The following is a 25,229-nucleotide window of genomic DNA, read 5'->3' as shown; positions in this document are numbered from 1 at the left end:
ATAAGTGACCTGGAAGATAAAATAGTGGAAATAACTACTGCAGAGCAGAATAAAGAAAAAAAGAATGAAAAGAACCGACGACAGTCTCAGAGACCTCCGGGACAACATTAAACGCACCAACATTCAAATTATAGGGGTTCCAGAAAAAGAAGAGAAAAAGAAAGGGACTGAGAAAATATTTGAAGAGATTAGAGTTGAAAACTTCCTTAATATGGGAAAGGAAATAGATAATCAAGTCCAGGAAGCACAGAGAGTCCCATACAGGATAAATCCAAGGAGAAATACGCCAAGACACATATTAATCAAACTGTCAAAAATTAAATACAAAGAAAACATATTAAAAGCAGTAAAGGAAAAACAACAAATAACACACAAGGGAATCCCCATAAGGTTAACAGCTGATCTTTCAGCAGAAACTCTGCAAGCCAGAAGGGACTGGCAGGACATTTAAAGTGATGAAGGAGAAAAACCTGCAACCAAGATTCCTCTACCCAGCAAGAATCTCATTCAGATTTGATGGAGAAATTAAAACCTTTACAGACAAGCAAAAGCTGAGAGAGTTCAGCACCACCAAACCAGCTTTACAACAAATGCTAAAGGACCTTCTCTAGGCAAGAAACAAAAGAGAAGGAAAAGACCTACAATAATGAACCCAAAACAATTAAGAAAATGGGAATAGGAACATACATATCGGTAATTACCTTAAATGTAAATGGACTAAATGCTCCCACCAAAAGACACAGATTGGCTGAATGGATACAAAAACAAGACCCATATATATGCTGTCTACAAGAGACCCACTTCAGACCTAGGGACACATACAGACTGAAAGGGGATGGAAAAAGATATTTCATGCAAATGGAAATCAAAAGAAAGCTGCAGTAGCAATTCTCATATCAGACAAAATAGACTTTAAAATAAAGACTATTACAAGAGACATAGAAGGATACTACATAATAATCAAGGGATCAATCCAAGAAGAAGATATAACAATTGTAAATATTTATGCACCCAACATAGGAGCACCTCAATACATAAGGCAAATACTAACAGCCATAAAAGGGGAAATCGACAGTAACACATTCATAGTAGGGGACTTTAACACCCACTCTCACCAATGGAAAGATCATCCAAACTGAAAATAAATAAGGAAACACCAGCTTTAAATGATACATTAAACAATATGGACTTAATTGATACTTATAGGACATTCCATCCAAAAACGACAGAATACACATTTTTCTCAAGTGCTCATGGAACATTCTCCAGGATAGATCATATCTTGGGTCACAAATCAAGCCTTGGTAAATTTAAGAAAATTGAAATTAAATCAAGTATCTTTTCCAACCACAACACTATGAGACTAGATATCAATTACAGGAAAAGATCTGTAAAAAATACAAACACATGGAGGATAAACAATACACTACTTAATAACGAAGTGATCACTGAAGAAATCAAAGAGGAAATCAAAAAATACCTAGAAACAAATGACAATGGAGACACAACGACCCAAAATCTATGGGATGCAGCAAAAGCAATTCTAAGAGGGAAGTTTATAGCAATACAATCCTACCTTAAGAAACAAGAAAATCTCCAATAAACAACCTAATCTTGCACCTAAAGCAATTAGAGAAAGAAGAACAAAAAAACCCCAAAGTTAGAAGAAGGAAAGAAATCATAAAAATCAGACCAGAAATAAATGAAAAAGAAATGAAGGAAACGATAGCAAAGATCAATAAAACTAAAAGCTGGTTCTTTGAGAAGATAAACAAAATTGATACACCATTACCCAGACTCATCAAGAAAAAAAGGGAGAAGACTCAAATCAATAGAATTAGAAATGAAAAAGGAGAAGTAACAACTGACACTGTAGAAATACAAAAGAAAATGAGAGATTACTACAAGCAACTCTATGCCAATAAAATGGACAACCTGGAAGAAATGGACATATTCTTAGAAATGCACAACCTGCCAAGACTGAATCAGGAAGAAATAGAAAATATGAACAGACCAATCACAAGCACTGAAATTGAAACTGTGATTAAAAATCTTCCAACAAACAAAAGCCCAGGACCAGATGGGTTCACAGGCGAATTCTATCCAACATTTACAGAAGAGCTAACACCTATCCTCAAACTCTTCCAAAATATAGCAGAGGGAGGAACACTCCCAAACTCATCCTACGAGGCCACCATCACCTTGATACCAAAACCAGACAAGGATGTCACAAAGAAAGAAAACTACAGGCCAATATCACTGATGAACATAGATGCAAAAATCCTCAACAAAATACTAGCAAACAGAATCCAACAGCACATTAAAAGGATCATACACCATGATCAAGTGGGGTTTATTCCAGGAATGCAAGGATTCTTTAATATACGCAAATCAATCAATGTGATAAACCATGTTAACAAATTGAAGGAGAAAAACCATATGATCATCTCAATAGATGCAGAGAAAGCTTTCGACAAAATTCAACACCCATTTATGATAAAAACCCTGCAGAACGTAGGCATAGAGGGAACTTTCCTCAACATAATAAAGGCCATATATGACAAACCCACTACCAACATCGTCCTCAATGGTGAAAAACTGAAAGCATTTCCACTAAGATCAGGAACAAGACAAGGTTGCCCACTCTCACCACTCTTATTCAACATAGTTTTGGAAGTTTTAGCCACAGCAATCAGAGAAGAAAAGGAAATAAAAGGAATCCAAATCGGAAAAGAAGAAGTAAAGCTGTCACTGTTTGCAGATGACATGATACTATACATAGAGAATCCTAAAGATGGTACCAGAAAACTACTAGAGCTAATCAATGAATCTGGTAAAGTAGCAGGATACAAAATTAATGCACAGAAATCTCTGGCATTCCTATACACTAATGATGAAAAATCTGAAAGTGAAATCAAGAAAACACTCCCATTTACCACTGCAACAAAAAGAATAAACTATCTAGGAATAAACCTACCTATGGAGACAAAATACCTGTATGTAGAAAATTATAAGACACTGATGAAAGAAATTAAACATGATACAAATAGATGGAGAGATAAACCATGTTCTTGGATTGGAAGAATCAACATTGTGAAAATGACTCTACTACCCAAAGCAATCTACAGATTCAATGCAATCCCTATCAAACTACCACTGGTACTTTTCACAGAACTAGAACAAAAAATTTCACAATTTGTATGGAAACACAAAAGACCCCGAATATCCAAAGCAATCTTGAGAACGAAAAATGGAGCTGGAGGAATCAGGCTCCCTGACTTCAGACTATACTACAAAGCTACAGTAATCAAGACAGTATGGTACTGTCTTGATTAAAAACAGAAAGACAGATCAATGGAACAGGATAGAAAGTCCAGAGATAAACCCACGCACATATGGTCACCTTATCTTTGATAAAGGTGGCAGGAATGTACAGTGGAGAAAGGACAGCCTCTTCAATAAGTGGTGCTGGGAAGACTGGACAGCTACATGTAAAAGTATGAGATTAGATCACTCCCTAACACCATACACAAAAATAAGCTCAAAATGGATTAAAGACCTAAATGTAAGGCCAGACACTATAAAACTCTTAGAGGAAAACATAGGTAGAACACTCTATGACATAAATCACAGCAAGATCCTTTTTGACCCACCTCCTAGAGAAATGGAAATAAAAATAAACAAATGGGACCTAATGAAACTTAAAAGCTTTTGCACAGGAAAGGAAACCATAAACAAGACCAAAAGAAAACCCTCAGAATGGGAGAAAATATTTGCAAATGAAGCAACTGACAAAGGATTAATCTCCAAAATTTATAAGCAGCTCATGCAGCTCAATAACAAAAAAACAAACTAAGCCAATCCAAAAATGGGCAGAAGACCTAAATAGACATTTCTCCAAAGAAGATATACAGACTGTCAACAAACACATGAAAGAATGCTCAACATCATTAATCATTAGAGAAATGCAAATCAAAACTACAATGAGATATCATCTCACACCAGTCAGAATGGCCATCATCAAAAAATCTACAAACAATAAATGCTGGAAAGGGTATGGAAAAAAGGGAACCCTCTGGCACTGTTGGTGGGAATGTAAATTGATACAGCCACTGTGGAGAACAGTATGGAGGTTCCTTAAAAAACTACAAATAGAACTACCATATGACCCAGCAATCCCACTACTGGGCATATATCCTTAGAAAACCATAATTCAAAAAGAGTCATGTACCAAATTGTTCACTGCAGCTCTCTTTACAATAGCCCAGAGATGGAAACAACCTAAGTGCCCATCATCGGATGAATGGATAAAGAAGATGTGGCACATATATACAATGGAATATTACTCTGCCATAAAAAGAAACGAAATTGAGCTATTTGTAATGAGGTGGATAGACCTAGAGTCTGTCATACAGAGTGGAGTAAGTCAGAAAGAGAAAGACAAATACTGTATGCTAACACATATATATGGAATCTAAGAAAAAAAAATGTCATGAAGAACCTAGGGGTAAGACAGGAATAAAGACACAGACCTACTAGAGAATGGACTTGAGGATACGGGGAGGGGGAAGGGTAAGCTGTGACAAAGCGAGAGAGGCATGGCCATATATACACTACCAAATGTAAGGTAGATAGCTAGTGGGAAGCAGCCGCATAGCACAGGGAGATCAGCTCAGTGCTTTGTGACTGCCTGGAGGGGTGGGATAGGGAGGGTGGGAGGGAGGGAGATGCAAGAGGGAAGAGATATGGGAACATATGTGTATGTATAACTGATTCACTTTGTTATAAAGCAGAAACTAACACACCATTGTAAAGCAATTATACTCCAATAAAGATGTAAAAAAAAAAAAAAGAAAATGAAAAAAACCTAGCAGAAAACGGAATATAAAATTCATTATATTTTTATCAATTTCCTGACTCATTCTTGGTATGAGTTTCCTTTATTGCTAAATAAAAAGTTTAAAGAAATTATCTATTCAGTCATTTCCAATCCTCAAAAATCTTTCTTCCAGAAAAAAAATGAATGGTAAGCCCTCTTCTCTAGTCAAATTTAATTTGAACATGCCATTTGACTTTGGCAAAAATTTTAGAATGACAGATAAGCAGAAATTTAGGGGGAAAGGTCATGTGATTATAATTTATTAATCTAGATATTTTATTAATTGAAGTATAGTTGATTAACAATGTCATGTTAATTTCTGGTGTACAGTAAAAGCGATTCTTTCCTATTATAGTTTATCACAGGATATTGAATATAGTTCCCTGTGCTATATAGTAGGACATTGTTGTTTACCTACTCTATATATAGTAGTTTGTATCTGCTAATCCCAAACTCCTAATTTATCCCTCCCTCATATAGATATTTTGTTTCTTCTTCCTAGCTTAGTCTGATGCTTGGTCATTTCAATAGCTCTTAATTTTTAATCTACCTCTGATTCTGTGAAGTTTTAAAGACAGACTAATAACACCCATTTGTCATACCTTGGATTTGGTATTTCTCCAAGAATTTCATCTAATTTGTCAATGAAATTAATAAAATTAGACAATCCTTTTATATGTGTCCTTAAAGGATCAGATGGTGATGGTGCATATCCTTTCCCTCCAAGCTCTATTGTTCTAATAAATGATGTAGCCACCTATGAATTAAAACAAATAATTTGGTTATGTTTAATGATTTAGTAAGTTAAAACTACACCTTATTTTATGAAGCTAGGCATATTTAGATATTTCTAGGTACACAGGTAAAGAGAAGCACTTTTTATAACTCATGCCACATTTTCATTCAGAAGCAAATAATCCAAGAAACAACTGTTATGTAGAATTCATGTCAGCAAGGGTGATGGCAACACAGGTGGAGACTGAGGAGCCAAGTTAGAGACAAATTAAGGGCGTAAGAATATGTTCATAAGAGTATATCATTGTTGGGAATTCCCTGGTGGTCCACTGGTCAGGACTCTGCACTTCCACTGCAGGGGGCTCCGGTTCAATCCCTGGTCGGGGTACTACGATCCCGCAAGCCGCACAGCATGGCCATAAAAAGAAGAGTATATCACTGTCTATAAAGAATTAGACAGTGGTATTCTATAAAAAATAAATATATTCTTAAATAGACTGACTACTGGCTACTGGAATTGTTATATGGAACAAAGGGATTTTTCTGTGTCAATTGTGTTGATTTATTCAAAGTTGAACAATTAATTCAACTCTTCCAAGCTTTACCTTCTTTATTTGAAAAATAAAGGTTTAGACTAGATAATCACTAAGCCCCATCTAGCTTGCACATTTTTGGATCATTTGATCATGTGTAGTTCAAAAGGTCTTGCCTTTACAATGATAAAAATACATATATATAATATGATGGCTATACATTAGGCCATCTCCATCAAAGACAAAATGTTCTAAAGCTGTATTTTCCAAAGCATATCCTAAGAAAGGAAAAATCTATGAAATTTAAATAATCTGGGGAAAGTTCCATGGTTAAATAACTTAGGAAATGACAGGTTAAATAACAAGGTTAACTTAAGCAGGTTTCTTTATGGTAGGACTTCTTGGAAGAAGTATACATGCATTACATATATCCAGTAAGAGTATACACGATTTCCAACTTTTTGCCCTTGGAAACATTTATTCAAAGAGCATTGAACAGGCACTTTTGCCTCTGGAAATAATTTATTCAAGGAGAATCTAACAGGGTTAGCACTCCGCAGAACACATGTAGGGAAACACAGCTTTAGAGAAATTCTCCCTTATGAACTATATATATAGTAAAATATACAGTAAAAAACAAAACTACCACGGATTTTCAAATACATGACATAGAACACATATTCACAATTTAAAAGTTGCTCTGTCATAGTTAAAAGAATTCTATATTAAGGTACATGGATCCACTGTTCAGAGAGTCTTTAAAATAAATATTGAAAAGGTAACATGTCCATACCAAAAAGATAGACATCTGTTTCTCTCGAGCAGCATGTTTCAAATCAGTGAAGGCTTCTCTTCCAAGTCCTCTATCAGGAATATTGAGAATATGAGCCAGAGCCAAGTCGTTCTTTGAATTCACCAGCAGGTTTAAATATGAGTAGATAATTTTCTTTGCTAGTAACTGTACCTGTACAATAAAATATTTTCTTTATTGAAGATTTCTAAATTCATAAATAATCTTTTTATTTATTTATTTTTTATTGAAGTATAAGTGATTTACAATGCTGTGCCAATCTCTGCTGTGCAGCAAAGTGACTCAGTTATACACACATAAACATTCTTTCATATTCTTTTCCATTATGGTTTATCACAGGATATTGAATATAGTTCCCCATGCTATACAGTAGGACCTTGTTGTTTATCGATTCTAAATGTAATAGTTTGCATCTACCAACCCCAAACTCCCAGTCCATCCCTCTCCCCCCACCACCCTTGGCAACCACAAGTCTGTTCTCTATATCTATGAGTCGGTTTTTGTTTTGTAGATAAACTTATTTGTGCCATATTTTAGATTTCACATATAACTGATATAATACGGTATTCGTCTTTCTCTTTCTGACTTACTTCACTTAGTATGATAATCTCTAGTTGCATCCATGTTGCTGCAAATGGCATTATTTCATTATTTTTTATGGTTGAGTAGTATTCCATCGTATACATATACCACATCTTTATCCATTCACCTGTCAATGGACATTTAGGTTGTTTCCATATTTTGGCTATTGTGAACAGTGCTTCTATGAATATAGGGGCGCATGTATCTTTCTGAACTATAGTTTTGACCAGGTATATTCCCAGGAGTGGGATTGCTGGATCATATGGTAACTCTATTTTCAGCTTTCTGAGGAGCCTCCATACTGTTTTCCATAGTGGCTGTACCAACTTACATTCCCACCAACAGTGTTGTAGGGTTCCCTTTTCTCCACACCCTCTCCAGCATTTGTTATCTGTAGACTTTTTAATGATGCCCATTCTGACCAGTGTGAGGTGGTACCTCATTGGAGTTGTTTTTTTTTTAACATCTTTATTGGAGTATAATTGCTTTACAATGGTGTGTTAGTTTCTGCTTTATAACAGAGTGAATCAGCTATATATATATCCCCATAACTCTTCTCTCTTGCATCTCCCTCCCTCCCACCCTCCTTATCCCACCCCTCCAGGTGGTCACAAAGCACAGACCTGATCTCCCTGTGCTATGCAGCTGCTTCCCACTAGCTATCGATTTTACATTTGGTAGTATATATAAGTCCATGCCACTCTCTCACTTTGTCCCAGCTTACCCTTCCCCCTCCCCGTGTCCTCAAGTCCATTCTCTAGTAGGTCTGCGTCTTTATTCCTGTCCTGCCCCTAGGTTCTTCAGAACGTTTTTTTTTTTTTAGATTCCATATATATGTGTTAGCATATGGTATTTGTTTTTCTCTTTCTGACTTACTTCACTCTGTATGACAGACTCTAGGTCCATCCACCTCACTACAAATAGTTCAATTTCGTTTCTTTTTATGGCTGAGTGATATTCCATTGTATATATGTGCCACATCTTCTTTATCCATTCATCTGTCGATGGACACTTAGGTTGCTTCCATGTCCTGGCTATTGTAAATAGAGCTGCAATGAACATTGTGGTACACGACTCTTTTTGAATTATGGTTTTCTCAGGGTATATGCCCAGTAGTGGGATTGCTGGGTCATATGGTAGTTCTGGTTTTAGTTTTTTAAGGAACCTCCATACTGTTCTCCATAGTGGCTGTATCAATTTACATTCCCACCAACAGTGCCAGAGGGTTCCCTTTTCTCCACACCCTCTCCAGCATTTATTGTTTGTAGATTTTTTGATGATGGCCATTCTGACTGGTATGAGTTGATACCTCATTGTAGTTTTGATTTGCGTTTCTCTAATAATTTAGTGATGTTGGTCATCTTTTCAAGTAACTACTTGAAGATCTTCTTTGGAGAAATGTCTAGTAAGCTCTTCTGTTCATTTTTCGATTGGGTTGTTTATTTTTTTGTTGTTGAGTTGTATGAGCTGTTTATATATTTTGGAGATTAAGCCCTTGCCTGTCGTATCATTTGCAAATATTTTCTCCCATTCCAACAATCTTTTTTTAATACGCAGCAAAAATACTTATGATCATTCAATGACAGTATCTCACTCAGCTCTTTGGGAAAAGAGAATTGTCATATAAACCAAAAGTTTGGGTTGAACAATGAACATATCCTGGCTCGTGAAACCAACTTGCCATCAATGAGAATCTATAAGTAAATAACAACTATCATAATTGTTGGAAAATGTCTCTTAGAAAATGATATAAAAGATACAGCTGCATTTCTGATGAGACCTGATCTCATTTCCCTACATATATTTGCCACTAAATAATCACTAACAATGAAGCTCCCTGAAGCGTAGGGAATGGGCCAACTGCCACTATTTGGTCCCATACCCATGTCTCTTTACAGGGCAAGATATAAGGGCTGAAGTTAAATTGTTAAATTTCTGAAGAATTACTAGATACTGACTTTCACAATACCAAATAACCAACTAAGAATTAAAATAAAGAGATTCAACCAAATGTTAGCAAATAATAGCAAGTAGTTGACGTTGACATTAACTGGCCTAAAACAGAGCTATAGACTGTTCAAACACAAGATAAGTAACATTTGTGAGAACTTGATAGGGGCAATAGTTCTTTCATATATACGGCACTTGTCCTTCACAGTCAAGTAATAAACCAGGGTATTCAATGATCTTTTTCTTAAAATTAGCTAACTATAGCTTTTCAAAGCCTTGCAACTTCTAGTATTACAGAAGTGATACTGTGAACTCCCACAGGTAACCACTACAAAATATTAGGTAAAATTTTTAAAACATAACTATGTAAAGACACTGGAAAGCATCCAAAAAGCAGACACAAGCTGGAGGAGAATTTAATGTTAGAAGAACTGCAACAAGGAGGGTAAGAATTGCAAGTTTGTGCTTATTCAAGTCCCTACAACTTCCAGTAAAGGAGGGGATGCAACTTATCATGAGAACCCCTTAAATAACAAACATTAAATATTAAATAAAAAATTTTAAATAGTATTTAAAGACACCGGTAAGTGTCCAAAAAATAGAGGCTGGAGGAACATTTAGTTTTAAAAGAACTGCAACAAGAAGGGTATGAATTAAGCTTGTGGTTTACTGGCCCAAGTTTCATGACTATAGAAGTGACTAAAGGTGCCAGAGATTAGAATTCAGAGCTGGGAAAACAGCTAGAAATTTAAAGGAGGAATTCCTAGAAACAATTGAGAGCATAAATATCCAAAACCCCTAGCTGACAGCAAAACTATGCAAGCATGGGGAAGATTCCAGGGGGTCCATCAAAAACACAGACAGAAAACAGAAAGAAATATATTAGAAAGATTGAGCTATAAAGAACCAGAGCTATGCGTCTGAAGGTTTGCTAAACTGAGTGCACTCTACAACTGTGTATAGCTTAAGTGGCAGAAAACTGAAGCTGAACAGGCTTGAAATGTTAAGTATACAAAGCCAAAACCTGTCAGAACAACTGGAAAATTCATGAAAATCCCTAGGAAAAAGGAATCCACAGAAATAAGCTCCATATCTCCCCCAAATGCTTGGCTGACTGCCAAATTTGGCAGGCAGAGGGAAGGCTTACAAAAGCCAAGCTAAAAAAATCAGCAAAGGGAAACTATAAGAACAGATATCCAATGCATACCACCAAGGAAACAAACTATGAAGTTGGAATCTAGGCAAGTTACCTGCCTACTAGAAATAAAAACCAATGTTCCTCAGAAGAACATGAGAAAAAACTGGAGTTGCTATAAAATATTACCTGAAATGTCTGGGTTTCATCCAAAAATTACTAGACAGCCAAAGAAAAGGGACTGTGACCCCTTCTTAGGATAAAAAGCAGTCAATAGAAAATGTCACCAAGTGGACCTACATGTTAGATTTATCAGACAGAATATCAAAGCATCTGCTCTAAATATAGTCAAAGAACTAAACTAAAATGTGTTCAATGAATTAAAGGAAACTATGCTATCAGTGACTTAATAGAGGAATGAGAATTGAAAAGTGGACAATATAAACAGAAAATTCTAGAGATAAAAAGTACAATAACTGAAACAAAATTTGCTTGGTGTGCTCAACAGCAACTTGAAGAAAGTGAAAGAAACTATCAGTGCACATATAGATATACAAATAGAAATTACCAAATCTGAAAAACAAAAGAGAAAAAAAGAAGGAACCAAAGAGATCTGCAGGTCAAATTAAACAAGTCCGACATACATGTAATTGAAATTCCTGCAGAGGAGTGAAAAAAACAGAAAAAATATTTGCTGAAATTATGGCAAAAAGCATCCCAAATTTGGTGGAAAACATCAATTTATAGATCCAAGAAGTTACTCAAGTAGGAAAACACAAAGAAAAGCACTCCTTTACACTTAAACTCTGACATCCAAAGATAAAAAATCTTAAGAGCAGCCAGAGCAAAATGACACATTACATACACAGGAACAATAGTAAGGTCAATAGAACATCAGAAATTAAGTATGTAAGCCAGAAGACAATGAAACAACATATTATATGTGCTGAAAAATGATCTTAAAAATTACTTTACAATTACAATAGTCAAGATAGCACAGTATTGATTTCCTTCCCATGGCAGAAACTTGGAACCCAGGTGATATTCAGTCTTAATTTTCTTATTTCCTTTGAGGCACTAGAGGTGCTTCCCTCTTATTTTCTAATATTGGGTTGGCCAGAAAGTTTGTTCATGTTTTTCTGTACCATCTTACGGACAAACTCGAACGAACTTTTTGGGCAACCCAATAGATACATTAAACAACAGAAAAACATGTTTTTATGAACAAAGACTTCTCACAGGAGTATCCATTTTCTTGAAAACAGCACACAAATCTTGCTGTAAACTGCCAATGTTACAATTTAATTCTACCTTTCTTCTGTGAAAGAAGGAAAAAATATTGCTTATATAATGAGTGTCAGGAAGTTTTCAGGCCCATAAAGAGAAACTTAACCTGTCTCCTTATAAACAGTAATATATAGCATTCTAATATAAAAATATTAGAATTTAGTCATTCCCCTAATGAGGGTCATTTAGATTCCTCCAAATTTTATTATAAGCATTGCTGCATGTATATTCTGATACTGATCTCCCTTTATATATGTTGAGTGTTTTTATAGTACTGCTGGGATTATAGAGAATGTACTTTTTTATTATTTTAATACATACTGCCAAGTGTCCTTCACTTGTACCTACTTATACCCCCACCAACAGTGAAGGAGAGTTCCCATTTTCCTATATCCTGGCCAATACTTAATGTTATAAAACTTATAAGTTTTACCTATTTCCTCTGATTACCTGGAAGACTAGGAATCTTTTTTAAAATGTGTTGGCCATCTTTATTTCTTTTCCTGTTAACTGACTGCATGGCTTTCTATTGTGTAATTTGTTTGCTTTTTTCTTTTTCATAGTAGTTCTTTTTATATTCTAGATTTTAACCCTCATATATTATGCACTGGCAAAGATCTCCTCTCAGTCTGTTTCTTATATTTTACCACTGTTAATAGAATAGGTCAAGAAATTTTTACATTTTGTAATGATCAAATTCATTAATCTCTTCCCTAATTTTTTTTGCTTTCTGGGTCTTAAGAATCCTTCTCAACCTTGAGATTATAAACGTTTCCTTTTAATAAGTGAATATAAATTGTAAAAACAAAACCAAAACAAGCATAGTATTTACAAAAGGACAGACACTCAGATCAATGAAACAGAATAGAGTCCAGAAAGAGAACACAGATATTGCCATTTGATTTTTGATACAGGTGCAACAGAAGCAATAAAGAAAGGACAGTCTTTACAATAATTGGTGTGGGAGCAACTGGTCATCCATATGCAAAACAAATGAACTTCATCTAAACCTCACACCTTTTATAAAAATTAACTCAAAGTAGATCACAGACCTAAATGTACAGTATAAAATTATAAAACTTTCAGAAGAAAACATAGGAGAATATCTTCATGACTTGGGATTAGGAAGATTTATTAGATATGACAGCAAAAGTACAAAACATAATAGAAAAAAAAATGATAAATTGGATTTCATCAAAATTAAATTCCTTGCATGAAATTCTCTCCTTATTCTCACACTCTCAACTACTTTCACCCTGCTCTGGAATCCTGTTTGTTTTTAATTCTTAGATGTTGCTCCCAGAATGTTCACTTGAAATCCTCTCCTTGCCTATTACCCTGGGAAAATAGACTCACAAATGCTAAACTCAACTTATGCTCAAAACTCATGAAATTCATAAGTCTATCAGTGACTGACACCTTAGCTAAAGACCCAATAATTTATCATCTGTAAACTCTAAGAAAATATTTTCCTTATTAAAATTAAGATTTCTTAATATTCTGTCTAATCACATTAAATTAAGAAGCACAAAAGAGAGTTAAAAGGTAGAAATAAAACTTACAAATCAATAGGAAGTCTCTCAGACAGTTATAAAGGAAGTTTCAAGTTCATACACATCTTAAAAGCACTTCTAAAGATAACATGCTTTGGGATTATTTAACTTTCATGTAAAAAACAATTCTTAAAACATGTAAGGCAGTCAGGGTCAATTTAAAAAACCTCAATGGACAGGAAAAGGTTACCTTAAACATGAACTCCAAATAAAATCTAAGCAAAATTCATTAAAACAAAAAGTTTGATATGAATTCTATGAAACTATTTTTCTTAAATATTAAATATACTAAATGTTACATTTGAAGAGAGGCTCCCTGATTTTCCAGTATAAAGAAGCAATTCACATATTCTCTTTCTTATCAACCTGTTATAACTATGCATATGAACCAATTATAATTCTCTACATAAATATTAATACCTTCTGATACTTTGTCTATTTTATTAATCTTTCTACTATTTTATGAGTGCCCTGAGAGCAAATGATGCATCCTTAGGCCCTAAAAGAATGACTGGCATAAGAGCAGGTAATCAATCCATTCTTATTAATAAGTTCTCAATCAGCATTTGTTCAATGATAAATGAAAGAAAAATTAATACATGTATTTGCCCCTTTTAGATATTTCAAAATTGAAACTATTGATAAAAACTTATTGGGAAGTTGGGATCAAATAAGTGCTCATATATTTTTATTACGTTGCCTTAAAAAGAAAAGTACTAAGATACAACTAAATTAAAATCATCTTTAAGATCTGTCCTAAAATGATCAAGGGATCAATCCAAGAAGAAGATATAACATTTGTAAATATTTATGCACCAACCATACAAGGACTTCAATACATAAGGAAAATGCTAACAGCCATAAAAGGGGAAATCGACAGTAACACAATGATACTAGGGGACTATAACACCCCACTTTCACCAATGGACAGATCATTCAAAATGAAAATGAATAAGAAAACACAAGCTTTAATGATACATTAAACAAGATGGACTTAATTGATATTTATAGGACATTCCATCCAAAAAGAACAGAAAACACTTTCTTCTCAAGTGCTCATGGAACATTCTCATGATAAAATATATCGTGGGTCACAAATCAAGCCTTGGTAAATTTAAGAAAATTGAAATCGTATCAAGTATGTTTTCCGACCACAACACTATAAGACTACATATCAATTAAGGAAAAAAACATAAAAAATACAAACACATGGAGGCTAAACAATACACTACTAAATAACGAAGAGATCACTGAAGAAAACAAAGAGGAAATCAAAAAATAGCTAGAAACAAATGCCAATGAAAACATGATAACCTAAAACCTATGGGATGCAGCAAAAGCAGTGCTAAGAGGGAAGGTTATAGCAACACATCCTACCTCAAGAAACAAGAAAAATTTCAAATAAACAACCTAATCCTACACCTAAAGAAATTAAGAGAAAGAAGAAAAACAAACCCAAAGTTAGCAGAAGGAAAAAAATCAAAAAGATCAGATCAGGGCTTCCCTGGTGGTACAGTGGATGAGAATCTGCCTGCCAATGCAGGGGACACGGGTTCGGGCCCTGGTCTGGAAAGCTCGCACATGCCGCGGAGCAACTAGGCCCGTGAGCCACAATTACTGAGCCTGCGTGTCTGGAGCCTGTGCTCCGCAACGAGAGGCCATGATAGTGAGAGGCCCACACACCGCGATGAAGAGTGGCCCCTGCTTGCCGCAAATAGAGAAAGCCCTCACACAGAAACGAAGACCCAACACAGCCAAAAATAAATAAACGAATGAATAAATTTAAAAAAAAAAAAATGTGGCTTCCCTGGTGGCACAGTGTCCACCTTCCGATGCAGCGGACAAGGGTTCGTGCCCTGGTCCGGGAAGATCCCACATGTCGCAGAGTGGCTAGGCCTGTGAGCCATGGCTGCTGAGCCTGCACGTCCAGAGCCTGTACTCTTGAACAGGACAGGCCATAACACTCAGAGGCCCGCATACCGCAAAAAAAAAAAGATCAGATGAGAAATAAATGAAAAAGAGAAGAACTACAATCCTGCAGCCTGTGGAACACAAAACACATTCAAAGAAAGATAGACAAGATGAAAAGGCAGAGGGCTATCTACCAGATGAAGGAACAAAATAAAACCCCAGAAAACTAACTAAATGAAGTGGAGATTGGCAACCTTCCAGAAAAAGAATTCAGAATGATGATAGTAAAGATGATCCAGGACCTTGGAAAAAGAATGGAGGCAAAGATTGAGAAGATGCAAGAAATGTTTAACAAAGACCTACAAGAATTAGAGAACAAATTAACAGAGATGAACAATACAGTAACTGACATGAAAAATACACTCGAAGGAATCAACAGCAGAATAACTGAGGCAGAAGAACGGATAAGGGACCTGGAAGACAGAATGGTGGAATTCACTGCTGCGGAACAGAATAAAGAAAAAAGAATGATGAAAAGAAATGAAGACAGCCTAAGAGACCTCTGGGACAACACTAAACGCAAAAACATTTGCATTATAGGGGTCCCAAAAGGAGAAGAGAGAGAGAACTGACCCAAGAAAGTATTTGAAGAGATTATAATCAAAAAATTCCCTAACATGAGAAAGAAAGTAGCCACCCAAGTCCAGGAAGCGCAGAGTCCAATACAGGATAAACCCAAGGAGAAACACGCCGAGACACATAGTAATCAAATTGGCAAAAATTAAAGACAAAGAAAAATTATTGAAAGCAGCAAGAGAAAAACGGCAAATAACATACAAGGGAACTCCCATAAGGTTAACAGCTGATTTCTCAGCAGAAACTCTACAGGCCAGAAGGGAGTGGCATGATATACTTAAAGTGATGAAAGGGAAAAACCTACAACCAAGATTACTCTACCCAGCAAGGATCTCATTCAGATTCGATGGAGAAATCAAAAGCTTTACAGACAAGCAAAAGCTCAGAGAATTCAGCACCACCAAACCACCTCTACAACAAATGCTAAAGGAACTTCTTTAAGTGGGAAACACAAGAGAAGAAAAGGACCTACAAAACAAACCCAAAACAAAAAGACAATGGTCATAGGAACATACATATCGAAAATTATCTTAAACGTGAATGGATTAAGTGCTCCAACAAAAAAGACAAAGGCTTGCTGAATGGATACAAAAACAAGACACATACAGATGCTGTCTATAAGAGACCCACTTCAGACCTAGTGACACATACAGACTGAAAGTGAGGGGATAGAAAAAGATAACTCCATGCAAATGGAAATCAAAAGAAAGCTGGAGTAGCAATATTCATATCAGATAAAATAGACGTTAAAATAAAGAATGTTACAAGAGACAAGGAAGGACACTATATAATGATAAAGAGGTCAATCCAGGAAAAGATATAACAATTATAAATATATATGCACCCAACATAGGAGCACCTCAATACATAAGGCAACTGCAAACAGCTATAAAAGAGGAAATCAACAGTAACACAATAATAGTGGGGGAGTTTAACACCTCACTTATACCAATGGACAGATCATCCAGACAGAAAATTAATAAGGAAACACAAGCTTTAAATGACAAAATAGACCAAATAGATTTCATTGATATTTATAGAACATTCCATCTAAAAACAGCAGATTACACTTTCTTCTCAAGTGCGCATGGAACATTCTCCAGGATAGATCACATGATGGGTAACAGATCAAGCCTCAGTAAATTTAAGAAAATTAAAATTATACCAAGCATCTTTCTGACCACAACGCTATGAGATAAGAAATGAATTACAGGGAAAAAAACATAAAAAACACACACACACATGGAGGCTAAACAATACATTACTAAATAACCAAGAGATCACTGAAGAAATCAAAGAGGAAATCAAAAAATACCTAGAGACACATGACAATGAAAACACGACAATCCAAAACCTATGGGATGCAGCAAAAGCAGTTCTAAGAGGGATGTTTAGAGCTATACAAGCCTACCTCAAGAAACAAGAAAAATCTCAAATAAACAATCTAACCTTACCCCTAAAGGAACTAGAGAAAGAAGAACAAACAAAACCCAAAGTTAGCAGAAGGAAAGAAATCAAAAAGATCAGAGCAGAAATAAATGAAATACAAACAAAGAAAACAATAGCAAAGGTCAATAAAACTAAAAGCTGGTTCTTTGAGAAGATAAACAAAACTGATAAACCATTAGACAAACTCATCAAGAAAAAGAGGGAGAGGACGCAAATGAATAAAATTAGAATTGAAAAAGGAGAAGTTACAACAGACACCGCAGAAATACAAAGCATCCTAAGGGACTACTACAAGCAACTCTATGCCAATATAATGGACAACCTGGAAGAAATGGAGAAATTCTTAGAAAGGTATAACCTTCCACGACTGAACCAGGAAGAAGTAGAAAATATGAAAAGACCAATCACAAGTAATGAAATTAAAACTGTGATTAAAAATCTTCCAACAAACAAAAGTCCAGGACCAGATGGCTTCACAGGTGAATTCTATGAAACATTTAGAGAAGAGCTAACACCCATCCTTCTCATACTCTTCCAAAAACTTGTGGATTAAGGAACACACCCAAACTCATTCTATGAGGCCACCATCACCCTGATACCAAAACCAGGGAAAGATACTACAAAAAAACAAAATTACAGACTAATATCACTGATGAATATAGATGCAAAGATTCTCAAGAAAATACTAGCGAGCAGAATCCAACAACACATTAAAAGGATCATACACCATGATCAAGTGGGATTTACCCCGGGATGCAAGGATTCTTCAATATACGCAAATCAATCAATGTGATACACCATATTAACAAATTGAAGAATAAAAACCATATGATCATCTCAGTAGATGCAGAGAAAGCTTTTGACAAAATTCAACACCCATTTATGATAAAAACTCTCCAGAAAGTGGGCATAGAGGGAACCTATCTCAACATAATAAAGGCCATATATGACAAACCCACAGCAAACATCATTCTCAATGGTGAAAAACTGAAAGCATTTCCTCTAAGATCAGGAACAAGACAAGGTTGCTCACTCTCACCACTATTATTCAACATAGTTTTGGAAGTCCTAGCCACGGCAATCAGAGAAGAAAAAGAAATAAAAGAATACAAATTGGAAAAGAAGTAAAACTGTCACTGTTTGCAGATGACATGATACTATACATAGAGAATCCTAAATATGCCACCAGAAAACTTCTAGAGCTAATCAATGAATTTGGTAAAGTTGCAGGATACAAACTTCATGCACAGAAATCTCTTACATTCCTATACACTAATGACGAAAAATCTGAAAGAGAAATTAAGGAAACACATCCATTTACCATTGCGACAAAAAGAATAAAATACCTAGGATTAAACCTACCTAGGGAGACAAAAGACCTGTATGCAGAAAACTATAAGACACTGATGAAAGAAATTAAAGATGATACCAACAGATGGAGAGATATACCATGTTCTTGGATTGGAAGAATCAATATTGTGAAAATGACTGTACTACCCAAAGCAATCTACAGACTCAATGCAATTCCTATCAAATTACCAATGGCATTTTTTACATAACTAGAACAAAAAATCTTAAAATTTGTATGGAGACACAAAAGACCCTGAATAGCCAAAGCAGTCTTGAGGGAAGAAAACGGAGCTGGAGGAATCAGACTCCCTGACTTAAAACTATACTATAAAGCTACAGTAATCAAGACAATATGGTACTGGCACAAACAGAAACATAGATCAATGGAACAAGAAAGAAAGCCCAGAGATAAACGCACGCACCTATGGTCAACTTATCTATGACACAGGAGGCAAGGATATACAATGGGGAAAAGACAGTCTCTTCAGTACGTGGTGCTGGTAAAACTGGACAGCTACATGTAAAAGAATGAAATTATAACACTCCCTAACACCATACACAAAAATAAACTCAAAATGGATTCGAGACCTAAATATAAGACCGGACACTATATACCTCTTAGAAGAAAACATAGGAAGAACACTCTTTGACATAAATCACAGCAAGATCTTTTTTGATCCACCTCCTACAGTAATGGAAATAAAAACAAAAATAAACAAATGGGACCTAATGAAACTTCAAAACTTTTGTACAGCAATGGAAACCATAAACAAGATGAAAAGACAACTCTCAAAATGGGAGAAAATATTTGCAAACGAATCAACGGACAAAGGATTAATCTTCAAACTACATAAACAGCTCATATAGATCAATATTAAAGAAACAAACAACTCAATCCAAAAATGGGCAGAAAACCTAAATAGACATTTCTCCAAGGAAGACATACAGATGGCCAAGAAACACATGAAAAGCTGCTCAACATCACTAATTGTTAGAGAAATGCAAATCAAAACTACAATGAGGCAACACCTCACACCAGTCAGAATGGGCATCATCAGATAATCTACAGACCAGAAATGCTGGAGAGGGTGTGGAGAAAAGGAAACCCTCTTGCACTGTTGGTGGGAATGTAAATTGATACCGCCACTATGGAGAACAGTATGGAGGTTCCTTAAATACTAAAAATAGAATTACCATATGATCTAGCATTCTCACTACTGGGCATATACCCAGAGAAAACCATAATTCAAAAAGACACATGGGACTTCCCTGGTGGCGCAGTGGTTGAGAGTCCGCCTGACAATGCAGGGGACACGGGTTCATGCCCCAGCCCGGGAAGATCCCACATGCCGCGGAGCGGCTAGGCCCGTGAGCCATGGCCGCTGAGCCTGCGCCTCCAGGGCCTGTTCTCTGCAACGGGAGAGGCCACAACAGTGAGAGGCCTGCATACCGCCAAAAAAAAAAAAAAAAAAAGACACATGGACCCCAATGTTCACTGCAGCACTATTTACAATAGCCAGGTCATGGAAGCAACCTAAATGCCCATTGACAGATGAATGGATAAAGAAGTTGTGGTATATATATACAATGGAATATTACTCAGCCATAAAAAGGAACGAAATTGGGTCATTTGTTGAGACGTGGATGGATCTAGAGACTGTCATACAGAGTGAAGTAAGTCAGAAAGAGAAAAACAAATATCGTATATTAACGCATGTATGTGGAACCTAGAAAAATGGTACAGATGAACTGCTTTGCAGGGCAGAAGTTGAGACACAAATGTAGAGAACAAACGTATGGACACCAAGGGGTAAAACTGCGGTGGGGTGTGGATGGTGGTGTGCTGAATTGGGCGACTGGGAAAGAAGGAAAAAAAGAAAAGAAAAGAAAAGAAAGAAAGAGAAAGAGAGAGAGAAAGAAAGAGAGAGAGAAGGAGGGACAGAGGGAGGAAGGAAGGAAGGAAAGAAGGAAGGAAGGGAGAAAGAAAGAAAGAAGTCTTCTAGTAGTGAGTTGAATACCTGGGGACGCACAAAAATCTTTAAGAACCCTAGGTTACCATTAATGCTACAGAGACAGAGTAATAAATGAAATGTTTTTCAGCATTTTTTGAAAGTTGTTTCTTCTTCTTTAAGTAAGTAGTATATTACTCTCTGGGGACTCAACTTAGCCTCATACTACTCCTGAAACTGGAAGATTATTTTATACGGTAGAACATACTACTGCTAATATTAAGTATTATTGTTGTTATTGTTATTACTATTATTATTAATAGTAGTAGGAGGTTACTTTTCATCATTAAAGTGCTTTCACATATATTTTTAAAAAAAAGATCTGTCCTAAAATTTTATAAAGTAAGGTATAACATAGTTTTCTGCTTTATTTCAAAAGTCTTTTTATCTTTACTTTCACAGTAAATCATAATACTTCATGTGAATCTATAATACAAAGTTTCCATTTTAACCTAACAGTGCAACAGTCTGTCTAAAACATACAGGAAGCGTGACACAATTTCCCAAAAATCAAAGCAGAGGAAAGAGATATTCACGTTGTAATCAGAAATTCCTTTACTCTTTTTACATTTAATTTCAGGCAATCTCTTTCACTGTGCTTCTGCTGTCCAGAAATAATGAGAGTTTACTAATATGTATATGTCTGATCCTTATTGGGTACAAGACCAGGGCTTAAACTCCCACATCTACAACTTGTTCTTAAAGGCTAGCAAATAGTGTCCTTCTGATCTGTGATGTTAGGCAAACATCAGGGAAAAACATCTTGGAGTCCTCACAGTTAGAGTGTTTCTTTTAACTCATGGCTGCAATTGGAAATCTATCCCTATCATTATGGTCAGATAACATGGCAGTTATGGTTTCCCTGCTCTTGTATTTGCAAGTGGGTTTTAAAGAGGCTCTCTGGAAAAGCATTCCACATAAATACAGTTATGATGTCCAGAAGCAAGGGCTTAAATTGAAAAAATCCACAATATTGAAGCTTTTACCCAGATACCAAAAATAAAGATACTGTTCCATTTATCTGTTTAATAAACTGATTCTATCCGTACCACAAAATATTTGCAATGTTTCTTTAGAAGTTGAACAATTTTATTTAAGCTTTTTGACAACTTCAAGTTGCTTTTACTAACTCTTATCTATTACTGAAATGCATATGTTCAATCTCAATTTGAATAAAGTCAGTTTTTCTAAATTGATATTAAAATTTATACAAGTATTGTTTTTATTTGTCAACACATATATTCTTACATATAATGAACAAACAAGATTGGACTAGAACTAATATACTCGTAGAATTTTTTTATTTAACTGATGATTTTCTTTTGGGGCCTTTATTCTGTTTTTCCCTTCATTACTTCAGAATTTCTAAAGCAATAGATTAGTACCTCAGGGGAAAATAAAATAAAGTAAAATAAAATAAGGAAACAAAAATATTGTCTCTCCAGTCCATTTCATTCATCTACTTGAGAAGCTGGTGTGACATTAGTAAGCATTTGGTGATCAAAATATATCTTTTTACGACTGTAGCCCAAAAAGTCACTTAGGAATTTTAATAGAAATAAAATACTTTGCAAAAGAAAAATCAGAAGTCCGCAAGTAACAGAAAAATGGTTGAGAGGATAGCTGCTATTTTAATAGTCCTCATAAAATCTAATCCATCAGCTAACTGGTAGATAAAATTCTCTTAGAAAATATAATCCAAGAAGGCAAAAGATAAAAAGTAGAGGATTAACATGACGAAACTACCATTGTTTGTTAAATGAGAAAACTATATGCTTACAGTGAAGACCCTTCAGTTTCTATATACTATAATTCTTTTTCATGGCTATCCCTTTAGGATTTTTTTAATCATAAAATAAGTTTATTGATGACAACTTTATATAGTTTACTGCCGGTATTTGATGTTACAAACATTAGGGTGTTTGAGATATGCAGGATCCTTATATCAGTATGTAACTGGGGACTTCCCTGGTGGCACAGTGGTTAAGAATCCACCTGCCAATGCAGGAGACACGGGTTTGATCCCTGGTCCAGGAAGATCCCACATGCCGAGGAGCAACTAAGCCCGTGCACCACAACTACTGAGCCTGCGCTCTACAACCCATGAGCCACAACTACTGAGCCCACATGCCACAACTATTGAAGCCCGCACACCTAGGGCCTGTGGTCCACAATGAGAAGCCACTTCAATGAGAAGCCCGTGCACCACAATGAAGTGTAGCCCCCGCTCTCTGCAACTAGAGAAAGCCCACACCCAGCAACGAAGACCCAATGCAGCCAAAAATAAATAATAAATAAATAAATGCAACTGACATAAACCCCATTATTTGAGCTCTCTTAATTGCTTCTGTAATTTCTTTTTGTTTCTTCCACAAAGACCTATTATGTTCCCTTCCATAAATTCATCTTATAAATGGAAAAATAAACTGAGAAAAAAGCTGTACATTCTTTTAATCTAACCATGTTCCACACAAGATACATTTTCTATGAGGCTCCTTATAAGGATTTTCCATTGGAATGGGCAGGTCCTCATTCCTGGTTATTTGGGTCATTTTAAATGTACAAATTAGTTCATTCCTCTTAAATGAAAGGCACAATAACAATTATTGTTTCCTCCCTGTAGCCTATAAGAATGTACTCCTAAAAAAAATAAAAGAGTGTCCTCCTTAAGTATCACTGAGAAAAGACCACGCAATTTGGTAAATATCTTGTCAAGGTAGGAAAAACAAACAATGAGAATGTAAGCAATAAATGAATGTAAAGCAACAGAAAGTAGTTACAATCACTAAAAGAAACCATGCCTAAGCAGGAAACAACCAAAGGTGGGCTTAGGATACTTTTCTTGTACCAGAAAAGAGGTAAGTGCTCAAAAGTCTAATACGGCATGTAAAAAAGATACAGAAGCCAGATTAAAGGGGACCCCTACATTTTAGCATCAAAGATTAATGACAAATTGATTTTAAAACTCTGAATAAATAAAAATCCATGAGTCCATAGTAATGTAAACACACATAAAAAGAGAAACATAAACAGAAATAAAAACATCTAATTTTCTTCCTATAAGTAATTATTACACTAACTCCTAAACTGGTAATTAAAGAGAAAGAATTAAGTAGTGACCCTGCCATTTTTAGGGAACTGTACTTCATCCTAGTTAATAAGATAAAGCTCTTCTTTACTGAGAAATGGCAGCAAATTAGTATAAAGACATGATAGAGTTGGAAAGTAACCATTCTGCAAACTCTAAAGAAATAACTGATTCAGACAAGAATCATCAGTGCATGCTCAAAACCATTCGGTGAAAGGTTGCTGGGAAACAGGATATTTACAGAGTTAGAGTATCACTAGATCTTTTTTGACAGCAAAAGAAAAACTACACCTTTATATTGGAAAGACCTCACAAATTCAGGACAACTTCAGTTTGTGTCTCCTAGTGTGATACAAAATGAAATACTCAGCATCAGTTATAAAGTATTTCATAGATTACATTGCTCAGTCTAAGCAAGCTTTTAGATGTTTCCAGTTTATTGGAAATAGAGGAACAAGTTAAATAATACCAGTAGGAACTCAACAGATAAATAACAAGAGAAAAAAAAACCTGAGGAGAATTCTAAAAGACTCTAAAGAGACATAAAACCCATTACAGGGACAAATGGAGAAATTTGAATAGGGAAAATAGTAAATGAATGATATTAGGGAATACTTCAGTTTTCTTATATATGATAATGGTATTGTGGTTCTGTCCTTATTTTCAGGAAGTGATATGCTGAAGAATCTTAGGGATTAACTGTCATGGCATCAGCAATTTAACTTTAAAACAGGACAGAAAAAACATTAGATGCACATATAAGCTACATTATTAAGTCTAAGAAGTACATATACAAGTATTTGACAGTAGTGATCAAATATGTTTTTAAAAGTGCAATCTGGGGAATTCCCTGGCAGTCCAGTGGTTAGGACTCCACGCTTTCACTGCCAAGGGCTGGGGTTCAATCCCTGGTTGAGGAACTAAGATCCCACAAGTCACACTGTGAAAAAAAAAGAATTGCAATCTGTAGAGCACAGGACTTACGGAAGAATCTACCTTAGCAATGCTTCCAGAAAATGAAGAAAGTGATTCATCAAATGCATTAACTTATTGGAGCATTTGACTTGGAAGTAGGCATGTTCTAGATGTTTTACATAACATAGTTTTTTTCTTTTTGAATTTAATTTTATTTTTTTATACAGCAGGTTCCTATTAGTCATCCATTTTATACACATTAGTGTATACATGTCAATCCCAATCGCCCAATTCATCACACCACCCCTCGACTTCCCCCCTTGGTGTCCATACGTTTGTTCTCTACATCTGTGTCTCAATTTCTCACCTGCAAACCAGTTCACCTGTACCATTTTTCTAGGTTCCA

At 35.5% G+C, this 25,229-nt stretch overlaps 1 protein-coding gene and 1 long non-coding RNA gene across 3 annotated transcripts in view; one reads left to right on the top strand and one right to left on the bottom strand.

The window, feature by feature from the left end:
* PARPBP (PARP1 binding protein) overlaps positions 1-25,229 on the bottom strand; it is an 88,680-nt gene that overhangs the window by 36,317 nt on the left and 27,134 nt on the right. For both annotated transcript variants that reach the window (XM_033427615.2, XM_004269458.3), the window contains exons 5-6: positions 6,941-7,111; positions 5,482-5,636 (exon numbers count right to left, since the gene is read on the bottom strand). In XM_033427615.2, coding sequence (XP_033283506.1) covers positions 5,482-5,636; positions 6,941-7,111 — 326 coding nt within the window. The remainder of the gene's footprint in view (positions 1-5,481; positions 5,637-6,940; positions 7,112-25,229) is intronic.
* The window catches only part of LOC125960514 (uncharacterized), a 234,738-nt gene continuing 225,554 nt past the window's right edge, over positions 16,046-25,229 (top strand). Inside the window, exon 1 of the long non-coding RNA XR_007470251.1 lies at positions 16,046-16,230. This is a non-coding gene — a long non-coding RNA (uncharacterized LOC125960514). The remainder of the gene's footprint in view (positions 16,231-25,229) is intronic.

Source organism: Orcinus orca, chromosome 11 (genome assembly GCF_937001465.1).
Source record: "Orcinus orca chromosome 11, mOrcOrc1.1, whole genome shotgun sequence".
In the NCBI taxonomy this organism is placed as follows: domain Eukaryota; kingdom Metazoa; phylum Chordata; class Mammalia; order Artiodactyla; family Delphinidae; genus Orcinus; species Orcinus orca.
The sequence above is the reverse complement of the archived record's forward strand: the minus strand, read 5'-3'. Positions and strand labels throughout refer to the sequence as shown.